Here is a 24366-nt window from a genome sequence, read left to right as displayed (position 1 = left end):
CTCTTTTTTGTTTGACATTTAAAATAGGTCAATTAAAATTATTTATTCAAAAACAAATAATAGGTTGAAGAAATATACTTCAATGAAATGTAAATAAAGAAAATTGCATTTCGTTATAATTATGAAGTGTATAGTACACTCCATACTCATAATATCAAATATGTCACTTACAAAAAAATTGTTAAATTTCCGAACGAAAACAATGTTGACGCATGCCTGGAAAATTCCGGAAGTTTCGTGTATTTTTTCATTTTCTCTAATTATGGCGCGAATATTTAATTATTATTTAAGAACAATTCATGAATTATTTTCGAATTCTTCGAAATAACACTAAATATCAAATTTCATTAATGCAGATGCTGAAAACACAATTTTAACGAAAAGGTTAAACTAGTTACCAAGAAATCAAGATGAAAATGGTTGAATTCAAAGCTTTTAAATTTCTTATTTGAAAATCATCTAGGCAGTAAGTTAGTTTTATGTTGCAATTCACTTACTACTGAACATGTACTGAAGTCCAAAGTTATCAGTTTTCTTAGAACCACAATCACGTTTACCCACCCTTTACGTTCACCTTTTTCACGAAAGCTTCTTCCGCTTTTCCAACCCTCAAAATTGCTTAAGGTTGGTAGCCCTGTTTGTTTTGCTGCGCACCCCGCCCCGCGCTTCGGCCCCGCCCACTAATGGCTGTCAAGCAAGAGTCAAGTGTTAAGAAAAAAATGCATTTATTCAAATTAAAAAATGTGTAAAGAATTTCTCGGTATTGATCGAATACATCTGTGAAACGTGTAAATCTCCTGACAATAAGTTTATTATATCCGAAGTTTCTGTAAATATGAGCTAGTGGATTAGTGAATTCAAATAATTATAAAATGTAAGTAAGGATTTCTTAAACGTTGCAAAAAGCTCTTATCATTTTAATTTGCCAAAGATTTGGAAAAATGTTCTTTGCTATTAATGGTTACTTGTTACTTTTAATATGTGAAAGGTGGTGATCCTCTAATTTGCGTAAAGTTTTTCTTAATAAATCTTGATAACAGTCAACTCTGATAAGTAATGTTATAAAAACAAAAACGCACTTACAGTTATTAAAAACTTTAATCAGGTGTGGAATGAAACATAGAAATATTAAAATATATAGTAAAATGTTTATTTGTTAATATACATTTTAGCAATTAAATTGACTTGTATACTGGTTACAATTGTTACAATAATTGATTAAAATTATGTGCATAGTTATAGGAAGTATAAAAATGAATTAACCCTTAACAGCATAGGGCTGTTGTCAATGTTTCATCACTTTTGTTCTAGCTGGATTGACTAGGTAGGCAGGTTTAAAAAGTTATGTACTAAAACCTCCAAATCTCTTTTACTTATAATCCCAATACTGTTAGTTGTCATCAGAGACATCTTCACTCCATATCAAATCTGAAAGTGGAGACTTAGGTATTTTTTCAAATGTATCATCCAAAACTCACTAATTACTACTACAAATTCAGAGCCATAGTGACACCCTCGCCAAACAAAGAATGAAGGAATGCAGGCTATCTGGAACCAAAGGTATTCGAAATGCTACCCATAAGCTCCATCATCTGGCACATGGAGATGGTTCAAAAAGCTCTTGAGTAGCTGATGGATCGTTCCTAAGGGGGCAACTGCACAAAAGATCCCTATGTGTGAAGTGTGAACTTTTTAGGGTTCCGTACCCAAAGGGTTAATGGGACCCTAATACTAAGACTCCGCTGTCCGTCCGTCCGTCCATCTGTCACCAGGCTGTATCACATGAACCATGATAGTTAGACAGTTGAAATTTTCACAGATGATGTATTTTTGTTGCTGCTATAACAACAAATACTAAAAAGTAAGGAACCCTCGGTAGGAGAGTCCAACTCGCACTTGTCTGGTTTTTTATTGGAACATATGAATGTACAATCAGCAATAATTCAATTTGAAGCTTACATTATGTATAAAATGAATAAATAATTTTTTTTTGGCATGAAACCCGGATTCGACCGAACAAATCTGGTCCTATATCTCTTTAGGTCTATACATCTTATAAAATAAATTACTTAAACAAGTGTCCTTTAGCTTATAGGTACAGCACTGGGATGTGCCTCGCCAAGCTTTGAGTGTGCGGTGCGAGGCAGGAACTCCAATGCATTTCTGGATAGACAAGCGCAGCCAGTGCTACACCGGCCGCCACCGCGTGCCCTCATCTTTGTCAGCTGGTAACCTTTTTATTTCTTTTAATGTAAGGACACTAAGTACAAAGAATTATATATATTGACCTGTCCTGCCCTGTCTCTATCGCATGCTCGTACTTATATTGTTGTTCCACTCGCACAGTGCCATTGACCACCGGCATCATAGGCGAGACATATATATAAGTACGAGAGTGCAATAGAGATAGGGCATGGGAATTACGCAAATACGCACACGAACTTCGAGGAATCACAATGATTCACGTTAGGCGCGTACACACAGAGCGAGTATACGCGCGAGGAAATTTCCTCGCGCACAAACGGCCGAGGCACATCTACACTGGCCGGTTTATGAAATAGAAAATTGCCTCACGCGTATGCTCGCTCTGTGTGGACCCGCCTATTAACAACGAGGCAGTTCAACTTTTGAGAAGAAAAACCAACCTCAGTAAAAATTGTTTTAAGTTTAAAGAGCCGCACATGTTGTTTTCAGTGTTTTAGAAGACTCAAATGTTCATTTTCAGATAACTTTTAAGTGCCGCAATGCCCGCAATTATAGGTACTATGTATGTATGTACCCCTAACTCGTTCTAAAAGGGGCGCCCTTTACTTAAGAAGGAATGGAAATAACCATTAGCCCAATATACATATTAAAACTAATTTTCGACCCTTATTAACCCGATAAGAATTTCGTCAGCGTGTGATTTGGTAAACCCTTTTATATTAAGTTACATACACATACATACAGACGTGAATAACAAGGCTAATATTTTTCACAACTAAGTATTTAGTAGGTACCTATAGAAAATAGGTTTATTCGAGATTTATATTTTTATTTGTTTTCCCCGTCCAAGTCGACACGGCTTGCGTGTTGTTCGGGTCAAACTCGATAAGGCTAATATTGACCTATTTCGTGACAAAGTAAATCGAGCATGAAAGCTGAGCTTTTAGCAAGCTGGATTTACTGAAAGGTCAAATTCCGGCCTTTTTTAAGGTTTCAACACGTTTTTTTACCTAATAATACAGTTAGTAGTTTACCCAGCGATCCTCCCGCTGCTACTAGCACCGCCCCTACTGCCTACTTGTCTTAAATAAGCGTAAACCACTTTTATCTAATTCAGGACAAATTACAGTATTTAATACAATACAAAAATTACAGTACTAAATTTTTTTTTTATATTTAATATGTTTTTTTTTTAAATAAATTGTTTAATATTTTAATAAATAATGATCGTTAACTCGGGAGCAACAACGATTTTGACGGTACTGAAAGATTATGACAAATAATAAATAACAGAAGTGACACTCCTATCGAGAAACGTTTATTTACCTATGACTTCAAAATATAGCAGTAGAAAATTTGATAACATTTTGGTCATCTATTACGAAAATTAAAATAAAATCCTTCAAGAAGTAAATACTGATATGAACATAAAAAACATTAGTGACTATATTTATTTTTCAAGTTGACACGTTGACTCATTGGTAAGCGTTTACATAGTGAAATACGAGTTTTGTTTACCTTTTTCAACGAAATCTTCATGCCAGATATGAAGCACATCTTAGAGGTTTAGAATGCGTAGGCAGAATATTCCGTTTATACAAAACAGACATTCTGTTACATGTGTTCTTTGACAGGCTTGTTTATGTTCCCGCGATAACGATGTATGATAATGTGTAAATGTTTATTATTAATGAAAGTAGGTAATTTTGATTTGACTGATTAGCCTAGACTCTACTTATTATTATGTTTGTAAATTTCAATAGCTCAGTTGAATTGAAAACCGACTGATTTCGGCATATCCGTAGTCCGCCAGTTCTAAATTGCATTGGACCAAATAGATATTTCTTAATTAACATTAAATTGTGTTTGTCAGGGGTGGGGCGGTCGCGCGGTCGCGTGTGCGTGGGCGCGCGCAAGGGCATGGCGGCGCCCGTGCACCGCTTCGCAGCTGTCGACTGCCCGCCGCGCCGCCCGCCGCGCACCCACCGCCACTATGGGTGAGTGTAGTGTCTAGACACAACAAACCTATGCTCGTTACGTCACTAGTGGCTGGGGTCAGCAGTGTCAGCACTGTCAGCAGGTCCGGCTCTACATAACTGCCTTCATACTACTTGTGAACCTGAAAATATGACCCCGCCAGGGTCAAATGGCACAAACTTCGGGTAGTGCAGTCGCGTCGGGGTCGTTGAGGATAGTGTTAATTTGGCCAATAATTTTTAATTGCATTAACGTTTGGCCAACACTGGTTGGGGATATGGTGTTGTGTTACCAGTTCAGAGTCGAGTAATTTACGTGAATTTAATTTTATACACCGTCTGCAGTGTAGGTCCTACATAATTACCTAAATCTAATAAGATTTCTCGTTATTGTCACAGACCCCCACCTATGCCGCCGGTGCACACAAGCCGGCGTCAAAACGACGAGCCAAGCCTCTACGTCGAAATACCCCCTGAACCCCCTCAACCAACCATCGCAAGCCTAGCAGCCGCTAGAAGCGTGACCCCAGACACCCTCCTTCGGACCGCAGCCCTGGGGCTCCACCATTCGCCGATGATGGCCCCGCATTTGAAGTTTGGAATGCTGGTGTCGTTCGCACTTGCTACGGTGTTCTTAGCTGGTGCTAAGTACTATTTCGATCGGCAGGTCAGTGGTTGTCAAACTATACGTATGGCTCAGCGGAGGGGTCGTGACCCCTGTTTGCGGGTATATTTTTGGATATAAATTCTTTAAAGTTTTTTTTTAATTTGTTCCAGTGGAGGATTTTGGTTACTGCTTAAAAATAGAATGGAAGATACTTATAGTTGTATGAAGAATATAAAATGTATGCAACAAATGGACAAATTATGTTAAGACGTAAAACAAATTTGAAAATATTAATTTTGTTAATTTGATGAAGTTTAATACGTAACTATATACGCGTTTTTTATATCATAACAACGCCAGGTTTACACAGATAACTACATCAAAGCATAATTTAGCCTGTATAAATTGAATACAAAGCTTTAGATGAGCCTTCGTCTTGAAATCTTGTTATTTATGACGTCACGACGTGATGACAAACGAAGTGTCTCATATATAGGTGGTACGCGACAGCTCGACCGGCGCGGAAGTGAACGTGGTGGTGGCCGCCGTGTCCATGGCGTGCGTGTGCGGCGTGGGCTGCGCGCTGTCCATGTGCCGCGCCAAGCCGGCGCCGCTCGCGCCGCCCGACCGCGTGTCCTCCACCGCGCGCCGCGCCGCGCCGCCGCCGCGCGAGGAGCCCTCCGTGAGTATACTTTTTGTATGTCAGCTGCCAGCGTACGAACACAGTAAGCGAACCATTCAAATGGCCGTGGTGATGTCGTTCCTTGACGGTTAAGTAAAACGAAGTTTTGGTTTGGAAAGCCAGCAGAACTAACTAGAAAACTCGCCACGGGCGAGATTTTCCGACGAAAGCGCCTAACTATAAACGCTATACTCGCTTTCGTGGTCATGAAGACTAGTTTTGACTGCAACTCGCCAGCACAGACTAAGTAATAGTATGTATTATCATCACCAGTTCGATCTCTGAATAACAAGCTCCTCCTTTGACTTGAAAGTGGAATAGGAATTGCAGCACTGTAGGTGCGGTGACTCCTTAGCTGGACTTTACCAAATGAAAGTTGGGTGGGAATGGTTATTAGACGACTGAGTTCCCGGAACAAGCAGAGTTGGACTAGACGAGTTTTGGACACTAATTCGAAGCGTGTTCAAACATATCTCCTTTTATTCCAGCCGCCCACCGAATCCGGCGACGAGCTTTCACTCAGTGCTCTCCTGGAGCGCTCAGGCTCCGAGCGCAACCGCTCCACCTCGCGCTCGCCGGCACCCGAGGCCCCCCCGCCCTACCACATCGCCGTGCTGCTTCCCCCGCGCTCGCCGCCCCCGCCAGCCTACAGCGCGCTCAGGTAGCTAGAGCATCTCACCGGCACCGAGTACATCATATAGGTGAGCCCTGACAGATCCAGTTGTTGAAACCGTTTCGAGCTGTGATTTTTATTTTTACCGCGTCTGGACGTAGACAAAGTCGAGTCCGAGGGCAAAGGGAAATGAGTCTCAGGTGATAACATGATCGACGCTTGGTTATGTTGTTATTTACTTTAGTACTCATATGAGTCGGTTTATAACAGAAAGGCTCTGTTAGGCATTACAGATCGAAACGGATTTACTGAATCATTAGTCTTGATTTTAAACTAATCTAAGTAATAGACTCAGATCAACTCCAATAGGCAAAATCTAAAATTTTATTGTCCTTCTCACTCGTCCTCCGTTATAGTAAGAAGAGAATGAGAGAAATAAAAGATTGAAAATTTGTATTCAACTTTTAAGACGAACATTTGTAAAAATGTGATTGTCACCTTTACGAAATTTATCAAAAATCTGGTTAACGAACTTCGTTGAATTATGCTGTTATTATCTTTATCTGGATCTGAAAAATAAAATGAACAACCAGGGCTTAACTATATGTAGTAAACACTTGGCGTCGTGTGAAATGTGAATGAATACTTGATTGTACTTAATTTAAGTAATGGGATACCAAACGGTACCATCAAAGCCAAATTAATGAGCTTAGTCGAGGAAATACTTGATATGCGATTGCAAGAAATGAACGAATGCTTGAAAACTCTAAGGAGAGATAACTTTAAACAAATTCCTATTCCATATAGGATATTTTTACAAGAAAAGAACCAAAGGGCAACCGATATTTAAAATTGTAGAAAATAAATGTAAAAATCGTCAAAGATAACTCAAGATATCTACCTAATTTTGAAAGAAGTCTTCTCACGACTACATACGATAGGTCCGGATCGGATACTAGAATCTCAAGTAAGTACTTATATTTTATTCCCGGATCCGATAGTCGTGAAGGAAGCATAGTGATAAAATAAATCACTGAATATGTCTTACAAGAATCTCAGTCTTACCAAAGCGATGTTATTGTAAATACAGGGTGCATAAGTACTGCACATACATCTTATTTTTGGAGAAACATTGTAACAATGGTTCGATATTCTCAGATTCAACTTATTTTAGATCATATTCAAATAATCCAAATATGATTTGTTATCTTTGCTTTATTTTCATCCTAAAATAAGGTATATGGTATATAGGAAAGTTTAATATTTTCTGCTTCTGCTAGAATAAACTAAGCACGCACACTATCAGAGCATTTATTTGACGCTCTCTGCTTTGGCCAAATGCTATTTTAATAAATTTTACTTAATTATTGCACAAAATGAAGGAGGACCCCGAGTAATCATTAATAAGTAGGTGTACGTGTTTATTATAATAAATCAGTGTTACCACTATAATAAGGGAAATAATCCCGAACATAAATCATTTCAATGATCAGACGAAACGATTTTAGATGTACACGGTAGCCCCCAAGTTCCTAAATTAGTAACCGTGAAAATATCGATTGTGTTTATTAAATAAAGTAACTCGAATTTTTTTTCACGACTCAATTGTTTGGTCATAATGTAAAACCATAGTGATTAAAGTAAACGTTCATGAAAAGCACATTAAGAAGTGGTAATACAGATTATTTTTGTGATATTGACAATGGTAAATTATTGACTTACCGATATAATAATACGGAAGAGATATCGAAAGAAACGGCTAACATGCGTTCAATCAAGGGAACTCTGAAATGGTTTTATGCTCTTTAGTATAACTGATGGATGCCGATAGGAATAGTATATAATGTTTCTAAATAAGTGCGATTCGTTGGTGTAAGATTTAATGCTCTAAATTCGGTAAAGCCATTTGAGAGTACGCATTAACTTTGTTAAAACTAACAAATGGGTTCAAGGTCGACATGGTCTTCAAGGCCAAATTTAAGACAAAACGCTGTGAATAGTCTACACATACAATATTATTAGGAGATGTGTTATTAAAATACCATCCACCACAAACTTAAATGCCTCTGTTTGACCTAATGGTTGATTGTTAGAAAATGCCTTTTTGGGGCTTGGGGTTACATTGGATTCATTTAAAAAAAGTTTGACAACCACTGACATATTTTTTTAGTTTTTTCGGACACATTATTTATATGCGTAAAGCGAGGTTTAGACTAGCAGGAACTTGCATGCAATTTTCATAACATTGCGGTATTTGATCAAATTTTTGAATGCAGTTTTTAAGGTAAAGAATTCTTGTTAGAGTAAGCCCCGCTTATGAATTGTACTTATCCATCAGTTATTTATGCCTTAGATGCTACCTACGCGGTGTTATGAAAGTTTTATTCACTTATAACTCTGTAATAATGTATCAATGAGAATTGCTGTAGCAATTCAAGAATGGTGTTCATCGAGAATGTTTTAAATAAATTATATAAATCGTAATTACCTAGTTTTATAATAAAATTTGTATTTTATGCAGAGAGCATAATTTTAAAAACCCCATAAATAAGTGTTATAGGATAGTTTGTGTATAGATTTCGTTCCATGTATGTAAACAGGGCCGGATTTAGGGGAGGGCAACCGGGGCTACAGCCCCGGGGCCCCCACAAAAGAGGGGCCCCCACAATAGAGACTTCGGAAAATTTACCATTTTATTTGGAAAATAATTTGGGGCCAGGGGGCCTCCACTCCTTTATTGCCCGAGGCCTCCAGACTTCTTAATCCGGCATTGTATGTAAACATACTTAGATATAGGTTAGGCGACTTGGCCCCATTTTAAATATAATGTCTAATTATTGATACAATTTATTTCATTTTATGAATTGGGGTAATGAAGTTGTTCTAAACGCATTACGTAAATTTCCCAGTTGAAGACATTTGAGATATAAATTAGAGGTGGGCCGAATAAGGAGTTTGCCGAATACGAATATTCGGGCGAATGTTCTGTTCAGATCTTACCGAACCGAATATTCCATCTGTATTTTTCTGATAATTCAAAAACACTTAAATTACATAACCAGCTAAAGAAGAATCGCTTCCTAGACAATTCCCGAGAAATCAACAGATCAAAAAGCAAGGGCCTCAAATTTTCAACACTCTCCAAATAATCATCAAAACGTATTCCAACGTGAAATATTATTGTTTCCTTTACCTTTTAATATTTACCATATTTACAAATCTGCACATCTTATTGAAATTTCAGACTCAAATGCCAACAACTGGGTTGTTTACCTTAGTGATGTGAAGATTCAGTCTAACATCGACTTACCTTCGACGAAAAATATATTCCTGATAAACATAAATTACCTGACCATATCTTTGCAATTAAAATAACAGGTGAAGGTTAGGGGCCCATTTCTGGAACGGTATTAGACTAATATTATTAGTCTACGAACTGTCAAGTCGTATGGGTTACCATGGCAACACACTAATAATATTAGACTAATACCGTTTGAGAAATGCGCCCCAGTTGATGTTATTCAGAATCACAGACTATAATGTGTATAATAAATATATAATATGGTCCAAATACTGGAATGTAAATAATAAATATGTCGGTATGTTTACGTAAGGATATATGGGACAAGGATATCCAAACGACATTGAGCTAGAGGTGAAACTAATGTCATCGGATAGCCAGAAATAATTGGTGAGTAAATGCATGTTGATTGTTGTTCCTAACTTTTGTTAGATTAATTTTGAAAAATGCGGACCTTTTTATTTATTTTGAATGATTCAGAATAATTTGTTTGATCTTAAATTAGCTAGCAGCTAATAGTGATGAAGTGTGATATTATTTTAGATATTTGTTAAAACTTACATCGACCAAATTATTAGGAAAGTAAAAATACGGGCTCTGTGAGCTGTAGATCTCGCGAATCCCCAAACTGAGTCGACAAAGAAAATCTGTATATTTATCGAACCTGCTCACAACACTACACGGGAATCAGTTGAGAAATGCAACATGTAGGAAACGGCTTGACAAAAATTACGAAAGCATTTTTACTCAAGCTGAAACGGACACTCTTCGCTCTCTTAGTCAATTTTTAGGACATCTATCAACCGAGTTCTTCGAGTAACACCGGCTTCCGACACGTCGGAAGGGAGGAGCCAAAGCGATATCTAACCGTACAAATTGTGCTGCCATTTATTGCGGAGGGAAATGTGCACACAATCGCACTTTTCACTCACTACATACAAAATCCAATCTGTAGTGACGACACAAATACATAGAAAATGACACACCTCAAAGAAAAATCTTGCACACCTCGATCTCTTTTTGCTACGCCCAGTTGGGCATGTGCTTCGGCAGAGGGGAAATAGTGCAAATGCTGACTCCCTTCCCGATGTTGCTCGAAGACCGAGTTGATTCCACTCTTGTGGAAGAAGTTATATATATTAAGTCACTTTAACTTTTGTCGTTGTAAGCTTTGTGATTGCCCAGGGGCCCATATCCCGAACGGTATTACACTAATATTATTAGTCCACGAACTGTCAAGTCAATGTCATGGCAACACGCTAATAATATTAGACTAATACTGGGGCCCATTTCTCGAATGGTATGAGACAATAATTATTAACGTGTTGCCATGGTAACACATACGATTTGACAGTTCGTCTACTAATAATATTAGTCTAATACCGTTCGAGAAATGGGCCCCAGGTTTCGTGCAGGGACATTTGTTGGGACCAGAGGGTGCGCGTGTGATTCTGTCTATATTTTTACGGTTGTGGTCCGAGAGATTGAGAGGTAGCTAGGAGAAATTGTTTTGGGGCTAGATCGAAATGATACCTTGAAGTTCTGTGCACACCATGCGCGCGTGCGTAGACGTCATGTGTGCGTTGTAATATACAGATTCTTATGAGACGACACACCGCTTGGCACGCGCGGTGTGCGTGCACGGCTCTACCATTTAAACACACGCAACCGGTGTGCTCTGATAAAAAGGTTTTAGTAAAACAAAAAAATGTAGTGTACAGAAGTTACGATTACTCCTAGCAGCAAAGTCAGAATAAGTCTTTTTTTTTTAATTATTTCCCAAAGATACACCCAAGTAATTAAAGGGTCACTTTGTGTTTTTTTTAAACAATTTGAGCCAATTTGCTCTTGATTGTAATAGGTTTGTTGCTGCCTCTACGCCTAGTAACAAATGTGGCGTTCCATCTCTAAAGGGTCCTTATGTGCATGAGGACTATTGAGGACTCTTCTCTGATGGAAATCCACAAATATCCATCTCATTCTAAACAGTTTAGTGAGAAAGAAATACTACATTTCAGAGAGATAGGTTATATATGTAAAGCTATTCGAGAATTTGGAAACTATTTCTAAATAAAGCCAAATATTAGGTTATGTCGTGTTCGTTGTAAAACATAAATGTCATGTACAGTCAGCTCTAATTATATCTATACGGATTAAGGCCTGTCATTTTTCAAAACTAGACTCTTATTCTCCTAATTATACTAACAATAGCACCAGTTCATTTGGTTATATCCTAACAATAACTTCAATAAAATTTAAACCATTTTCAATGGGGTTGGCCGGTCGAAGTATTTCACAGATGGCGCCAGCATAGGTTTTACATGTCAATCCTTGGTTTTTTTATGGCCTGAATGCTAGCCCTTAAGCCAAATCTCATAGAACAAAACTAGAGACAAGTAAAATCTATGATGGCGCCATCTATGCAAACCTTTGACAGTAGCTAACCCCATTCATTGGAATAGAGTTGCATTTCTTTTGTTTCCTTCAATATAAAAAAATAATTGTGGAGGTTGTGGTTAAATACAGGGTTTTACTATGGGGCCAACCCCGAAATCGCGAATAATAATCAGCTGTTCCAAAGAAAACATTGACATGTGATTCAGCAAAATGTATGAGACGGCAGATTTTATATTTCGCGATTTCGGGGTTGGCGGTAAAAGTTGTTCAGTATGACCTACATATCCACTCCTCAGTGTACGGTCAAATATAACAATTTCACTCTGTATAAAAGGGGAGGTATTTGCCCAGCAGTGGGACTTGACAGGTTCCAAATAATAAAATGACCAGATTTTTTGTATTTATAACCTTTTTTTTCTCTTCGTCCGTAGAAGTCTGTTGACTGTACAAGTGAGTAGTACATTCGCTTGATAAGATCATATGCTCATACATTGTCTACCGATATTATAGTTAGGGGTTGGTAGTCTGTGTGTCTATATCTAGTAGTTATGGAGAGAAATGTACATAGAATGAAACGGTGGTGACTAACAGGCGGCGCGGACTTAGGATAGATACATATAATTTAATTTCTTTTATACTTAATTGTTTGATTGTAATGGATTTTTATTCTTAATTTATTATTCTTACTTATAGACTAATTCTTAATTATTAATTTTGACATTACCAGTGTAATGTTCGATAAAATTATATTCACATGCATTGTATAATCTGCAAATATATATTGATTGATTGAGTCCAGTCGATATGTACTCCGATTAAATAACTATATAAGTTTTATGTTTTTGGAAGATTTTCCGAGCATTTTCTATTTTTATTGTACGAAACTCATTTAAGAGGGAAGAATAGCTTTTCCAATGTAACAAAATAACTGTATTTTTTGTATGAAATTCCATTTCGGGAGAAAACGGTTTCCTCCAACTAAATCTTAACAAAACACTTTGACTTTGATGTCGATCGCGTCAGCATAATATATTCTAGGTTTCAAGGTTTCGCTTTTAAAAAAAATATATTGAAAATTTTGATAAAAGGAAAACATAAACCTAGTTTTTCATTGTGCCATAACATACTAAATAATCATGGAGAAAATATTTAGAAGTAGAAAAACGTTTTGTCTTTTTGCACGAACGTTCGCGTTCCCTCTTAATCCCAGAACTAAATTACGGACAGTTTAAATTTTTTGTGCACGGGTCGAATGTTTGGTAAGAAAACACTAAAAAAGTAAGTTAAAAATGAAAATCCTTTAAAGGACTTTGGTTGCAAAATGCCAAAACCATGGAAAAAAGATTATGATAAAAAATTATAGGTACGAAATTGGACCTTAAGGTTTGATACATACGTCCTATAATTAAAACAGACTTTGTACAATAACCGCGCCGCCAACTAATGGATAATGTAATTAATATAAAGTAAATGTGCATTTTAATTGACATTGTTTTGTGTCACTTTGATAATTGATTTGTCCACTTCGATAATTTGAGGAAAGGATCCCTTCCATATTTATGCTTTAAATTGTGAATCTAGTCCTTGTGATTTTAGGTTTACGTGAAGGCAATGAAAAACTAACTTAGCTTTATGGAAAAATCACACTGTGAAAAAGCGCCTTTAGCACCAAATAAAAAAAAACATTCCTACATTTTATTTGCCGTGTAAGGCCTGAATGGACGTTCGAGTTGGGCGTGCAGCGGGGTGGGTAGTGCGGCGTGCATGTTAAACAAATGCAATCGTATAGGAGCGGCCTTAGTGCACGCTGCACGCCCCGCCGAACGCTCCGCTTCGAGCGTCCACTCAGGCCTTAAACTTACAGTGACAGCAGAATCATTCAACGTAGGAGAAATGTCTTCAGAAAATCGTTCCCCTGAGTTTGACAACTAAAGTAGATGCGGCTGTACTGCGCCATTTTAAATTATAAGATTTACCACCAATTTTAGCTGTTAACCTTTTCGACGCCACGTCACCGAAGTGTCAAAACTGAAATGGAACTTTACGCATATGCACGTAGGTCTATGTTGCTCTATGGTCTGTGACGGATTAATCAGTATTTGGCATTGGGCCTACGGTGGGGATATATCAAAAGGTCAAATTCGAAACACGAACTCTAGGGCTGTCCCCTTCGCGCGGTTTTTCTTAGAAAACCGTGTAGCCATATACAAAATAAGTCTATTTCTTGTTATAAAAGCAAGAATATTTTTCATTGCCGTTTGCGTAAACTTAATAACAGTTAAAGATGTAATTAATTTTTGTGTAGTATATGTAGAGTAAGTAACAAGTCGTTTAGTGCGTGTAATGTTTCGTTCGTTGGCTGTTGACGCAGTTTATTTTTATATGGACCTTTTATAGAAGGGACTGATCGGTTCGTCTTTTGTAACAGACGCTTGACTATAATAAATATTATTGTAATTGTGACATGTTGTTTGAATCCCTCCTATCTAAACTAAGAGTAGGTATGTAATTCTTATAGTAGCCTTTATGACGTTGGTAGAAGGTTAAAATTGACTGTCGAGACCTCTGACTATACACACTAGTGTATTAAATGTATTGACCATAACTGTCCTTTCCTCTAAGTAGCCATACCGTTACTAGCTGGGTCAAAATTCTTTCCGTTGTCTTGTTTTTGTCCCCATAAAATGTGACGAAGTGGAGCTTTTTGTATGAGGTGAAAATAAGTTTTTAATGTATTACAAGAGATTTATAATCTACAGCTAGAAAGACCTGCAATAGCACTCAACGTTTTTTATTTATTTGATAAAAGACAAAAATAGAAGTGTATAAAATAGAAACAAGACAACGAAAATAATTTTGACTCAGCTAAGCTATAGGTATTACCTTTACCCATTTACCTTTCATAGGTATGTGTGGCTGGTCAAAAATATTTGATTCATATCTCGGTTGTGTGGAAGTACAAAAAGATGACTAAAAATCCGGTCAGGATTCTTATCATGTATGATGAGGTTTTTTTTATCTTTATTTATTTATTAAGGTTTTTTTTAATAATGCAACCCTCATGGGTGGCTCTCTAATAAAACAAAAAACTACAATAGTCTAACTTTCATTTCTAAGGCAAGAGGTTAAAAGACACATAAAAATACTGATACAAGCTCATTTATATGTATATTCATCATTTAATAACATTAAGTACATCGGTGATTGTGATAAATAAATATAATTAATCTAAAAATACACTAAACACCAAAGGTAGTACATAGTTACATTACATCCATTGCACGCGTTCACATGAAATACAATCACAATAATCCAAGTTTGGATTTGGTAACAGAAATAAAACAATACATTTTAAATACAAATTTTAAATAGGTTAATTGTGTAGAAAGAGGAATGCATTAGTGTATAATACACTTAAAACTTGGACAAAAACGTCAGCGTCATAATCGACTTAATTGTACACACAATAAATTGTCAGTCACAAGTTTATATTTAACTTGCCCTGTTAGTATGTATGTGAGTTAGAGGTCAAACATAATTAGGATCTTATAGATGTGCCCCGTGAGGGACAGATCATACGCTATGCGACAAAATTAAAGACACGTTTTAACATTCCTGACAACATAGCAAAAACAACCTACGTAATTTGGTCGGGTTATTTGTTGCCCACCATAAACCATACCAAAATTTACGGTGGGGAATAAAAAAAATAGACTATGACAAGGACAAGCAATAATAGCTCTTCCCCTGCTACTGCTACTGAAAGATACACGAGACTATACCGTTCGGTCATTTCCCCCCACCGCTCATACCTGATCGAGTTATATTAGATGCAATATTATAAATAAATACAGGAGAGAGCCCTGGGAATGCCCGAACGGAGTCAGGAGGTGGCTATGGGAACTCTGTGATAAACAACACAACTGTGTTTGGGGTTGTTAGAATTGTCTCGATGAGTATTAGTGGCATGTGGACAGAAAAGTACAGTCAGCGATAAAAGATTGTACCAAAAAATAAATTTTTGCCAAAAACTTGTTAATTAAATGTTATATGAAAATTAAGGGCTGTTGACCACTTTATGCAGCCAAATAAGATTAATAATCTCTTTTATATTTCTTTACATACATGAATGATACTACCTACACAGACACACCATATGATGGGCAAAGATGAGTCGGAAGAATTGAACTAAACTATAAGTAGTATATATTTTGTGTCTATTAATTATAATCATAATACAGTTACATTCAGAAATAAACACCACGAGTGACTAGGTGTAGATACGTGCTAAGGAAATAATAAATAGTCAGCCATCTAAAATAAATCACAGAAATCATAAGAAAAATCTGACTAAGTCGAAATGCAAAGTGTTGAAATTATAAGATCATTTAATAATAGTGTGTGTTAACTAAATTATTTACATAATTAAAATTATTTGGATTAGTTATTATATAACGGGTAAAGAGCCAATTACATCCACACTCGCTATGGCCCGATATCGGGCCGACGTGCGGCCTGAGCAAGAGTATTTTTTCCGTTTCACCAAATATCAGCACATCTTTTACAATATTTGACATGTTAAAAATACTTGGTCTCTAATTGCCAAAAATTGTTAATGATTGATATTTTTGTATATCAACCATTTTTTTACATTTCAAATTGTATTGTTAACGGTGTGCTGATATTCTGTGAAATGGAAAACGGTTATCAGGCCCGACATCGTGACTGATTTTGGAATCGATATCGGGAAGTTGAGTTGAGTAAGCTGTCACGTAAAATAAATAACGCATAATTATCTAAATAAAATAAAAAATGTAAGTTAAGCCTCGTTTATGGGCAATGGGGATTCTTGAAGGGTTCGAAATTCAGATAAACGAAATGGTCAAGTGCCAGGCAGTACCCAGAAGTACTAGAAATATTAAATAATACACACTTGCTTACACACATTGCTGCAAGAGGTCCTGGGGCCCATTTCTCGGATGGTATTAGTCTAATATTATTAGTGCGCCCATACGACTTGATAGTTCGTAGACTAATAATATTAGACTAATACCGTTCCATATTAATCTAATATTATTAGTGTGTTGTCATGGAAACCCATACGATTTGACAGTCTGTGGACTAATAATATTAGTCGAATACCGTTCGAGGAATGGGCCCCGTGTATAGGGTGTCGCGTTCAATAAGGATCAAACGAAATGATGTGCGATTCCCGCCGAACGGGCGGAGTCGGGCCGCTTCGGAGCGCATTTCGAATTTTTCAAGCCGGTTGGCTCCTCGCGGACGGCTCCGGACGGACTCCATCGCGTCTGCCATACATAATGTCTAGGTACATTGAAAATGCGCTCCGACGCGGCCCAATTGACCCCCATTTCACCGAAAATTGATGGCATCATGTTCATTGACCTCTTGAACAATGTGTCACTATAATTAGTCTCACTATACTTGCTATCGTCGGGTCGTCCGCTTAACCGTACAGTACACGTTACAAAAGCTGTCCTGTTCATACGACGCACTATGGCAAATACTATACCGGTGACATTCTTCGTAGGAGCGTCTTAATCTTATACTTTGTATCTCTAAATACCTAAGTATTTGAATAAAAGTAAATCAAATCTACCCTCAAATAGGGCCTTAAGCCAGATGAGGGTAGATGAAAACATTACATGATCAAGTAATGTAGGTTAAAGTCAGGTTCAGTAACAGATCCAGACGGTTTTGTATTGGGTTGGATAACCAATAAAGATTATAACTACTCGATAATTTATAAATTGTTTGTTTATTTTTATTCAAATACCTAAAGATACAGAGTCCGACCGAAGTTTCGATTTCGGCATAAAAACCATGTTTCGGTCGAAAGCTCAGTTTTGGCACTTTTGGCCGAAACGAAACACTAGAGTAAAACCGAACCTTCGATTTCAGCAAAAAAACCGGTTTCGGTCGGAAACTTTTTAATCTATAACATCGCTCGCATCGTTTTGAAACTTAGCTGCGGATTAAATTGGATTCAGTGGAATTTCCGCCCTCGTTATAGGTATTTTTTAACCTCTAATGCGCCGATGAAAGGAAGAAATTACACTTCAAAGATATAAAATGAGTAACCACAAATTGAACATTAAATTAAGATTCTTTTTTTGTATTTTTTTCTTTGGTGTAGTCAGTCAGTCGAGTATAATGACAAAGTAACTTGATGATAGACGAGATTGATATTTAAAACGAAAAGCTCATCGCAGATGGCGGTAGAGTCAAACCAAAATAAGTTGGAGCGATTTTGATAGCTCAGACAGTGCAAGTATTATTCTAAACGTCAAACATAGATATGAAATTATGAGGTTTACTTAAGCGTTAACACTTGCACAGGCTGGGCTATCAAAATAGCTGCCAACTTAGCTTGGTCTGACTCTAGGGCGCTAGTCTATTTCCCATTGACAGATCAGGGTGCCTAGCCAAGATGCCAATCGTTTACACTCCGTAGCGAACGTTACGCTTCGTGTCGCGTGTCGCACTAATATAGATAGAGATGACCAACGATTGGCATCTTAACTAAGCACCCAGTAACGACTAACGAAGTTCGAATACCAATATTCAAAGAAAAAAAAACATGAAAGGACGAAAACGCAATTTAGCGCTAGTTGGTGCATGGTAATTGTCCAAAAGACGGTTGTCAGTGGTTTCCAAAAATGCGAAATTTCCACCCGTCAAATTTTTGGACCCTTTGTTTATATGGGATCAAATTTGATCATTTCCCAAATGGAAGTTTCCTTCATTTTGAAATTCTCGAGAACATTTGCAATTTTTTGGAACTTGCACATGTGATATAACATTATGTTTTAATAATTGCACATGTGGCTAAATCAAGCCGTAGACTAGCAAGAACTTGCATGCAATTTACGTTACATTGCCGACTACTAAGGTAAACTGCATTCAAAAGTTAGATCACATACCGCAATGTAATGAAAATTGCATGCAAGTTCTTGCTAGTTAAACTCGCTTATAGATTATTCAACATTACCATTTAAAAAGACTACCATAGACAGACATGTCAAAAGGACTGTAGCAAAAAGCAATTAAAATTCCTGTAGTACAGTTTATATAATTGGATAAATTATAGTGCGTTCGCGTTAAAATGCAGTAAAATCATCATTGTCCGCCGGTCTAGCCCGTAACCAATCAAATCGTTCCTAAAGAAATTATGCCTTTAACTGGTCACTGACAATTGGACTTTCTAATTAGGAACAATTTGATTGGTGACGGGTGTGGCCACAGAATAAATAATACTATCGTACAGAAATAACACTTCCTACAAAACCGAAGTGTGACATCGATTCAGGGACGAATCATGTTGTTCAATTTCTAATGTATGGCACTATCTCTTTCGGCTATTTAGGGTTGTCAAGTTTGCGCGCTGCGAACGTCAAGCAACGCCACAGACAATATAATATAGTCTGTCAAGCCATTTCCGTCAGTAGAAAAAATGAAGGCGCGATCCCATATGAAATTTGAATGATGCGCCTTTTTTTACTGACAAAGTTGCTTAACAGACTATATAAGACCAAACGACACACGTTACCTTATCGGTGGTTATGACGCAAATTAACGTCAAGTTGTGCCAACCCTAATAATTGCTTGTAGCAATGCTGAGCCGAACGGAAAGTAAGTTGTGTAACTTACTCCCACTCATTGGAATTGTCCCACTCCCATTCCCACCCCCACTCGCACTCACCTACCGCAACCCAAAACGCAAGATAATCACGAACAAACATACATACAAACTTACGGGTCAAACTGAGAACATCCTTTTTTTAAGGCGGTTTAAAATTAGAATCTAAAATTGTATCAGTCGAATGGCAATAATATTGCAAATTTTGAGTTAATGCATCAGCAATACACCTGTATAGAAAGCTACTTTAAATATAGCAAAACCATAAGCAACCAATAATAAAGGTTAGATAACTGAATAAAAACCCTCAACAAAAACCCGGGTATTGAGATTAACTCAGTTAAAGGTTAAGGTTAACCTTCCAATAAACTTACCAGTACAACCAGGTAACAGTATGATACGGTTACCGAATGATAAGGTTACCGAATTGATAGGGTTAAGCGTAAGAGGGGTTTTCCGGTCCTTGTGTGTAAGTTTACACAAGAGGTGTTTGCCTATAAAGCTTTGCAATAAGCTTAATACCTACCGAATGTACCTCTACCTAACAATGTATCATTGTAACCGCTGTTGGCAGACCTTATGAATAAAAATAAAATAAAAAATAAAGGTCCAGTGTCACAATGACGATTTTACTGCATTCTTAACGCGAGCGAACTATCTACGTCGACTGACTGGCTCGCATTTGCATACACAATAATTCAGCTGCTTCATGTCGCTCAAACTCGTTGTATCTCGAACAGCTTCACGTCCGTGTCGTACCATATCGGTGGGTCCACGTTCCTGCAATTGACAGTAGTAGTTATAGTCGTTAGCTTTGTAGCTGGCCCCCAACGGCATATCCTTTGTCTATTGTTAACTAAAACCGCGCGTGCACCTGCAAAAAAGGGTCGGGTAACTTTAACCGGTTATTTAATTACAACTCCTATGGCAATTAAAATAAGATCCAAAATGAACAAATGGAAAAATTATTTGTGTTTTCTTGTGTGGTCCCTCTATGGTTACTGAGTGGCGAGTCGAACGCTACCGAACCAGTCTAAAATGTGTCCTCGATATGCGAAACAAAGGCGCGTTATCGGAGAGCGCAGCTACACTGGTTCTTTGAGTGTTGGACTAGCCCGCGCTCAGGTGCCAATTAGAATTATACGACCCTTTTTTTTCAGGTAGTGGCACGCGCGGTTTTAGTTAACAATATACAAAAGATATGCCGCTTAGGGCCAGCTTCAAATCGAACGACTATAATTATAGACGGGCGTGTGAGACGAGGACGTTTAAAAACACTAGCGATTCCTAGCGCCCATCTCTAAAACAGGGGCCCAATGTCCAACGGTATTAGACTAAATAATATTAGTCTACGAACTGTCAAATCGTATGGGTTACCATGGCAACACACTAATAATATTAGACTAATACCGTTCGAGAAATGGGCCCCAGTATTGGACTAATATTGTTAGTCCGTGAACTGTCAAATTGTATGGGTTTCCATGGCAACAGCAACACACTAGTTTTTAGGCTAATACCATTTGAGAAATACAAATACAGCTTTGACTTTCGCTACGAAAGTCTGACATCTTATTTTCACATTTATAAGCGAATTTGTTAATTAATTGTACTTAATGTTAAGTTTGTGTTAAATGTATTACTGTAAAGTTGTCCATTAGGTGAAATATATGTGAAAGTCGCTTCTAACCTAACAGAATACGCAAACGTGGAGTCACGGGACAGGCTTAGCCTAGTGTGACCCACAAAATTTATGTAATTGTATCTGATTTTTAAAAATAAAATTTTACTTTACTTTAAAAAAAAAAACAGTACTGGCCGTCGAGCAACATCGGCTTCCGACACGTCGAAAGGGAGGAGTGCAAGCGATATCTTACCTTACAAATCGTTCTGAAATTTTTTGCGGGGGGAAACGTGCACACAGTCACACTTCTCACTCACTTCATACAAAATCCATTCTGTAATGACGACACAAATGCATAGAAAATGACACACGTCAAAGACAAATCTTGCACACCTCGAGCTCTCTTTGTGTACGCACGAGTCGTAACACGCAAAGCCATAGGTACAGTTGTACCTATGCTTCGGCAGAGGGGAAATAGTAGGAATGCAGTGTCCCTTCCCGGTGTTGCTAGAAGGTACTCGTACAAATATGCAATTAAAGGTCAATGTTTGGCGACAAAGAACAATAATATTAACTAATGACTATATATATAATTAAACAGACACATTGAACAAGTGGCTAGCTTTTGCTATCTGGGCAGTATTGTCTGGAAGCTGACATTGAAATATGAATAAACAAAGCCCAAGCCGCCATTCAGCCAGCTTAAAACATGTGTAAAACTACTCTACCCTGACGAGAAGAACTAAAGTGAGCATTTTCAATTCCAATGATGCCGTGGCCGTTACTGTACGGGTGCGAAATCTGGTTTGTCCGCAAATACCCTAATGACAAAACTCCAAATGTTTGTGAACAAATGCCTAAGGCAAATCCTGCGCATCTTTTGGCCTAACTGGCGGACATCTAGGTACCTGGACGGAATGGTGAGCAATAACAAACAGTAGACGCACCGTATGTATATGACGCCCCACATGTAGGTGCGGAACCAGGCGGCGGTGCCGGCGTTGGCCTGGTACTTGCGGATGAGGATGGGGTGCGGCACGGGCAGCAGCCCCACCAGCGTGCCGTGCTGCAGGAAGCGCAGGATCTCCGACTCGTCCGTCAGGCCCCTACGGAAATACTACTTTATACCATCATATCAAATTGAAAATATCGCTACCGTAAGTTCACTTTGCGTACGAAGTATATACATATCGCAGAAAAACCCCGCCTAGCTCCATGCGTCTATACTCGAAACGAGGCACGCCGCACACCCTTCGGCTTCTTTCGTTCAAAATTTATCGGACTTTGTCATTACTTAAATCTCCAGAAGTCCAGGCATATTATATGTATACTTAAGCAAGTAGGCGGCCTAAATCCTTAACCTTTCGAATCCCTCCAACTCCCAAGGTAGCGTCTAAATTAAATGATGTAGTTTAAAACTTAAAGGTATTTTTCGAATACAAAGATAACCTGGCTCCTTAAATAGTCCGCTGGCCCGATAGGTTAAGGCACGATTTTAACACGCTTTTATTAGGTCGACCTGTATGTAACTAACTATGAAACTTAGATTCCATCTAAGGTAACTAATTTAACCATCTTCCAAGGATCGTAGCGTCATGAAAATTGGCAGCTGTATGTAGTTCTGATGACAATACAATAATATGGTACTGTCGAACTGATCTGATGTTGGAGCCGGAAAATATGAACTGGAATTTCATGATGGAACATCGTATCATAGCTGTGTTTGGATTTGTTAGAAAAGTCTTGTAATGAACTTTGATCATGATTAGGTAAGGTCTGATGATGAAGCCGGAAGATAGGCACTGGCAAAAGCGTGTTTTTCTAGTGTTTTTTAAGCTATGAATTTATTAACCCTTCGACCGCCAAAGACTGACGCGTGCGGCTACAGCACAATATCAACCTTTGTGCATTCCGACAAGGTTCATGATGACGCGTCGTACACGATAGGCGTGGCGTTCAAAGGGTTAACGGTTGCAGAATGAGGTACACCGGACTCACTTGATGCTGATCTCCACCTGCGGCACCAGGACCTGCAGCAGCTTGCCCCTCCAACTGGAGACCCACTCGGCGCTGGCTCGCCACCCGTCTGGTTCTTAGTATACATGACCCGGCTGACACTCACTTGTCAATGCAGATCTTCTCCACCTGTGGCACGAGGACCTGCAGCAGCCTCATGATGGTCTGCAGAGGGAGCTTGCCTCGCCAACTAGCGACCCACTCGGCGCTGGCTCGCCATCCCTCGGTGGTTGGGCTGCGAATGCTGGCCGTGGACTTTATGCTGTCCCTCTGGAAAAAATATTGGTTGATTAGTCTTCGAAATTGTAAGATTCTATAACATCATAAAAATCATCATCATAATTTATATTTTACTATTACTATTATACTACAATGTAACACAGGAAATTACTCCTTTAAAAAACATGCAATGTTAACAAACATTGCATGCTCACTGCCGGTCGGTATTCTGTACACTTATCTTGACCATCAAAAACAAACTACGTACTACTGAACTTGGCCAGAACGAAGCTTAACGTATTTCTGCGATTTTGCACATCTTATGGTGGTGTCTTATTAGAACAGGGAACAAAACCGTGGCTCGTGGTAAAATTATAGCGTTTTTACTTGAGCAAAATTTTTATGTGTCGAAAGATGGCAGTAAATTTACGTCACTACAAAGTTTTCTTTGACAATACACCTCTATTTCAAATGATCTTTGGCAATACTTACATGCGTCCTCGGCCGCTGTGTTTCTTCTCCGTCGGTGATGGCGTCCGGCTCACAGTCTTCTCCGTCTCCGCCACTGCGACTCTCCAACAGGGACTGCGTGTTTTCCAGCTGTTGGGCGCTAGGGTGCGCTGACTCGCGCTCTGTCATTGCTGCGATTGCTGTAGAAAAAAAAAAACAAATAACAGAATTATATAACTAAGTAGCCTATAAAACTTAAAATAAATAATTAAAACCCCTGCGGCCTTGTCCTTGTCGATTGTATTTTATGCTATTGCAATTTGCATTGCACTTGTCAATACGAAACACATTGGTGGTTATCACACTGGGTGCGTTTCGCACGTCGCTCAGATGTTTGAGCGAGACAACGCTATGCGATATTATAGCGACATCCCGCTCGCACATCGGAGCGACGTGCGAATCGTATCCAGTGTGATAACGGCCTATCCGCCTCTGAATTCCACTACCCACCATTACATAATCTCAATTGTACCAAATAACTTTCAAGAGTGAAGTCGACAGTTCCAAAATAAAATCGATTTTCATCGAAGTACATTGTTAAACTCAAGTGAGATTAACA

The 24366-nt window shown here is 38.2% G+C and overlaps 2 protein-coding genes across 2 annotated transcripts in view; one reads left to right on the top strand and one right to left on the bottom strand.

Moving 5' to 3' along the window:
• The first annotated feature begins 346 nt into the window (after nt 1–346).
• On the top strand, nt 347–22114 carry LOC133524611 (uncharacterized). The gene is made up of 7 exons (XM_061860743.1): nt 347–874; nt 2089–2228; nt 4079–4202; nt 4581–4848; nt 5285–5470; nt 5959–6131; nt 22037–22114. The coding sequence occupies exons 2-7, from the start codon at nt 2156–2158 to the stop codon at nt 22083–22085; spliced, it is 873 nt and encodes a 290-aa protein (XP_061716727.1). The 5' UTR covers nt 347–874; nt 2089–2155; the 3' UTR covers nt 22086–22114.
• Nucleotides 14933–24366, bottom strand: part of LOC133524629 (protein HID1) — a 29146-nt gene continuing 19712 nt past the window's right edge. The window contains exons 14-17 of the mRNA XM_061860766.1: nt 23790–23947; nt 23185–23348; nt 22010–22168; nt 14933–20221 (exon numbers count right to left, since the gene is read on the bottom strand). Of these exons, the coding sequence (XP_061716750.1) occupies nt 20158–20221; nt 22010–22168; nt 23185–23348; nt 23790–23947 (545 nt within the window). The 3' untranslated portion in view covers nt 14933–20157. The remainder of the gene's footprint in view (nt 20222–22009; nt 22169–23184; nt 23349–23789; nt 23948–24366) is intronic.

Source organism: Cydia pomonella, chromosome 13 (genome assembly GCF_033807575.1).
Source record: "Cydia pomonella isolate Wapato2018A chromosome 13, ilCydPomo1, whole genome shotgun sequence".
Classification (NCBI taxonomy): Eukaryota; Metazoa; Arthropoda; class Insecta; order Lepidoptera; family Tortricidae; genus Cydia; species Cydia pomonella.
This window is presented reverse-complemented; position numbering and strand designations above follow the sequence as displayed.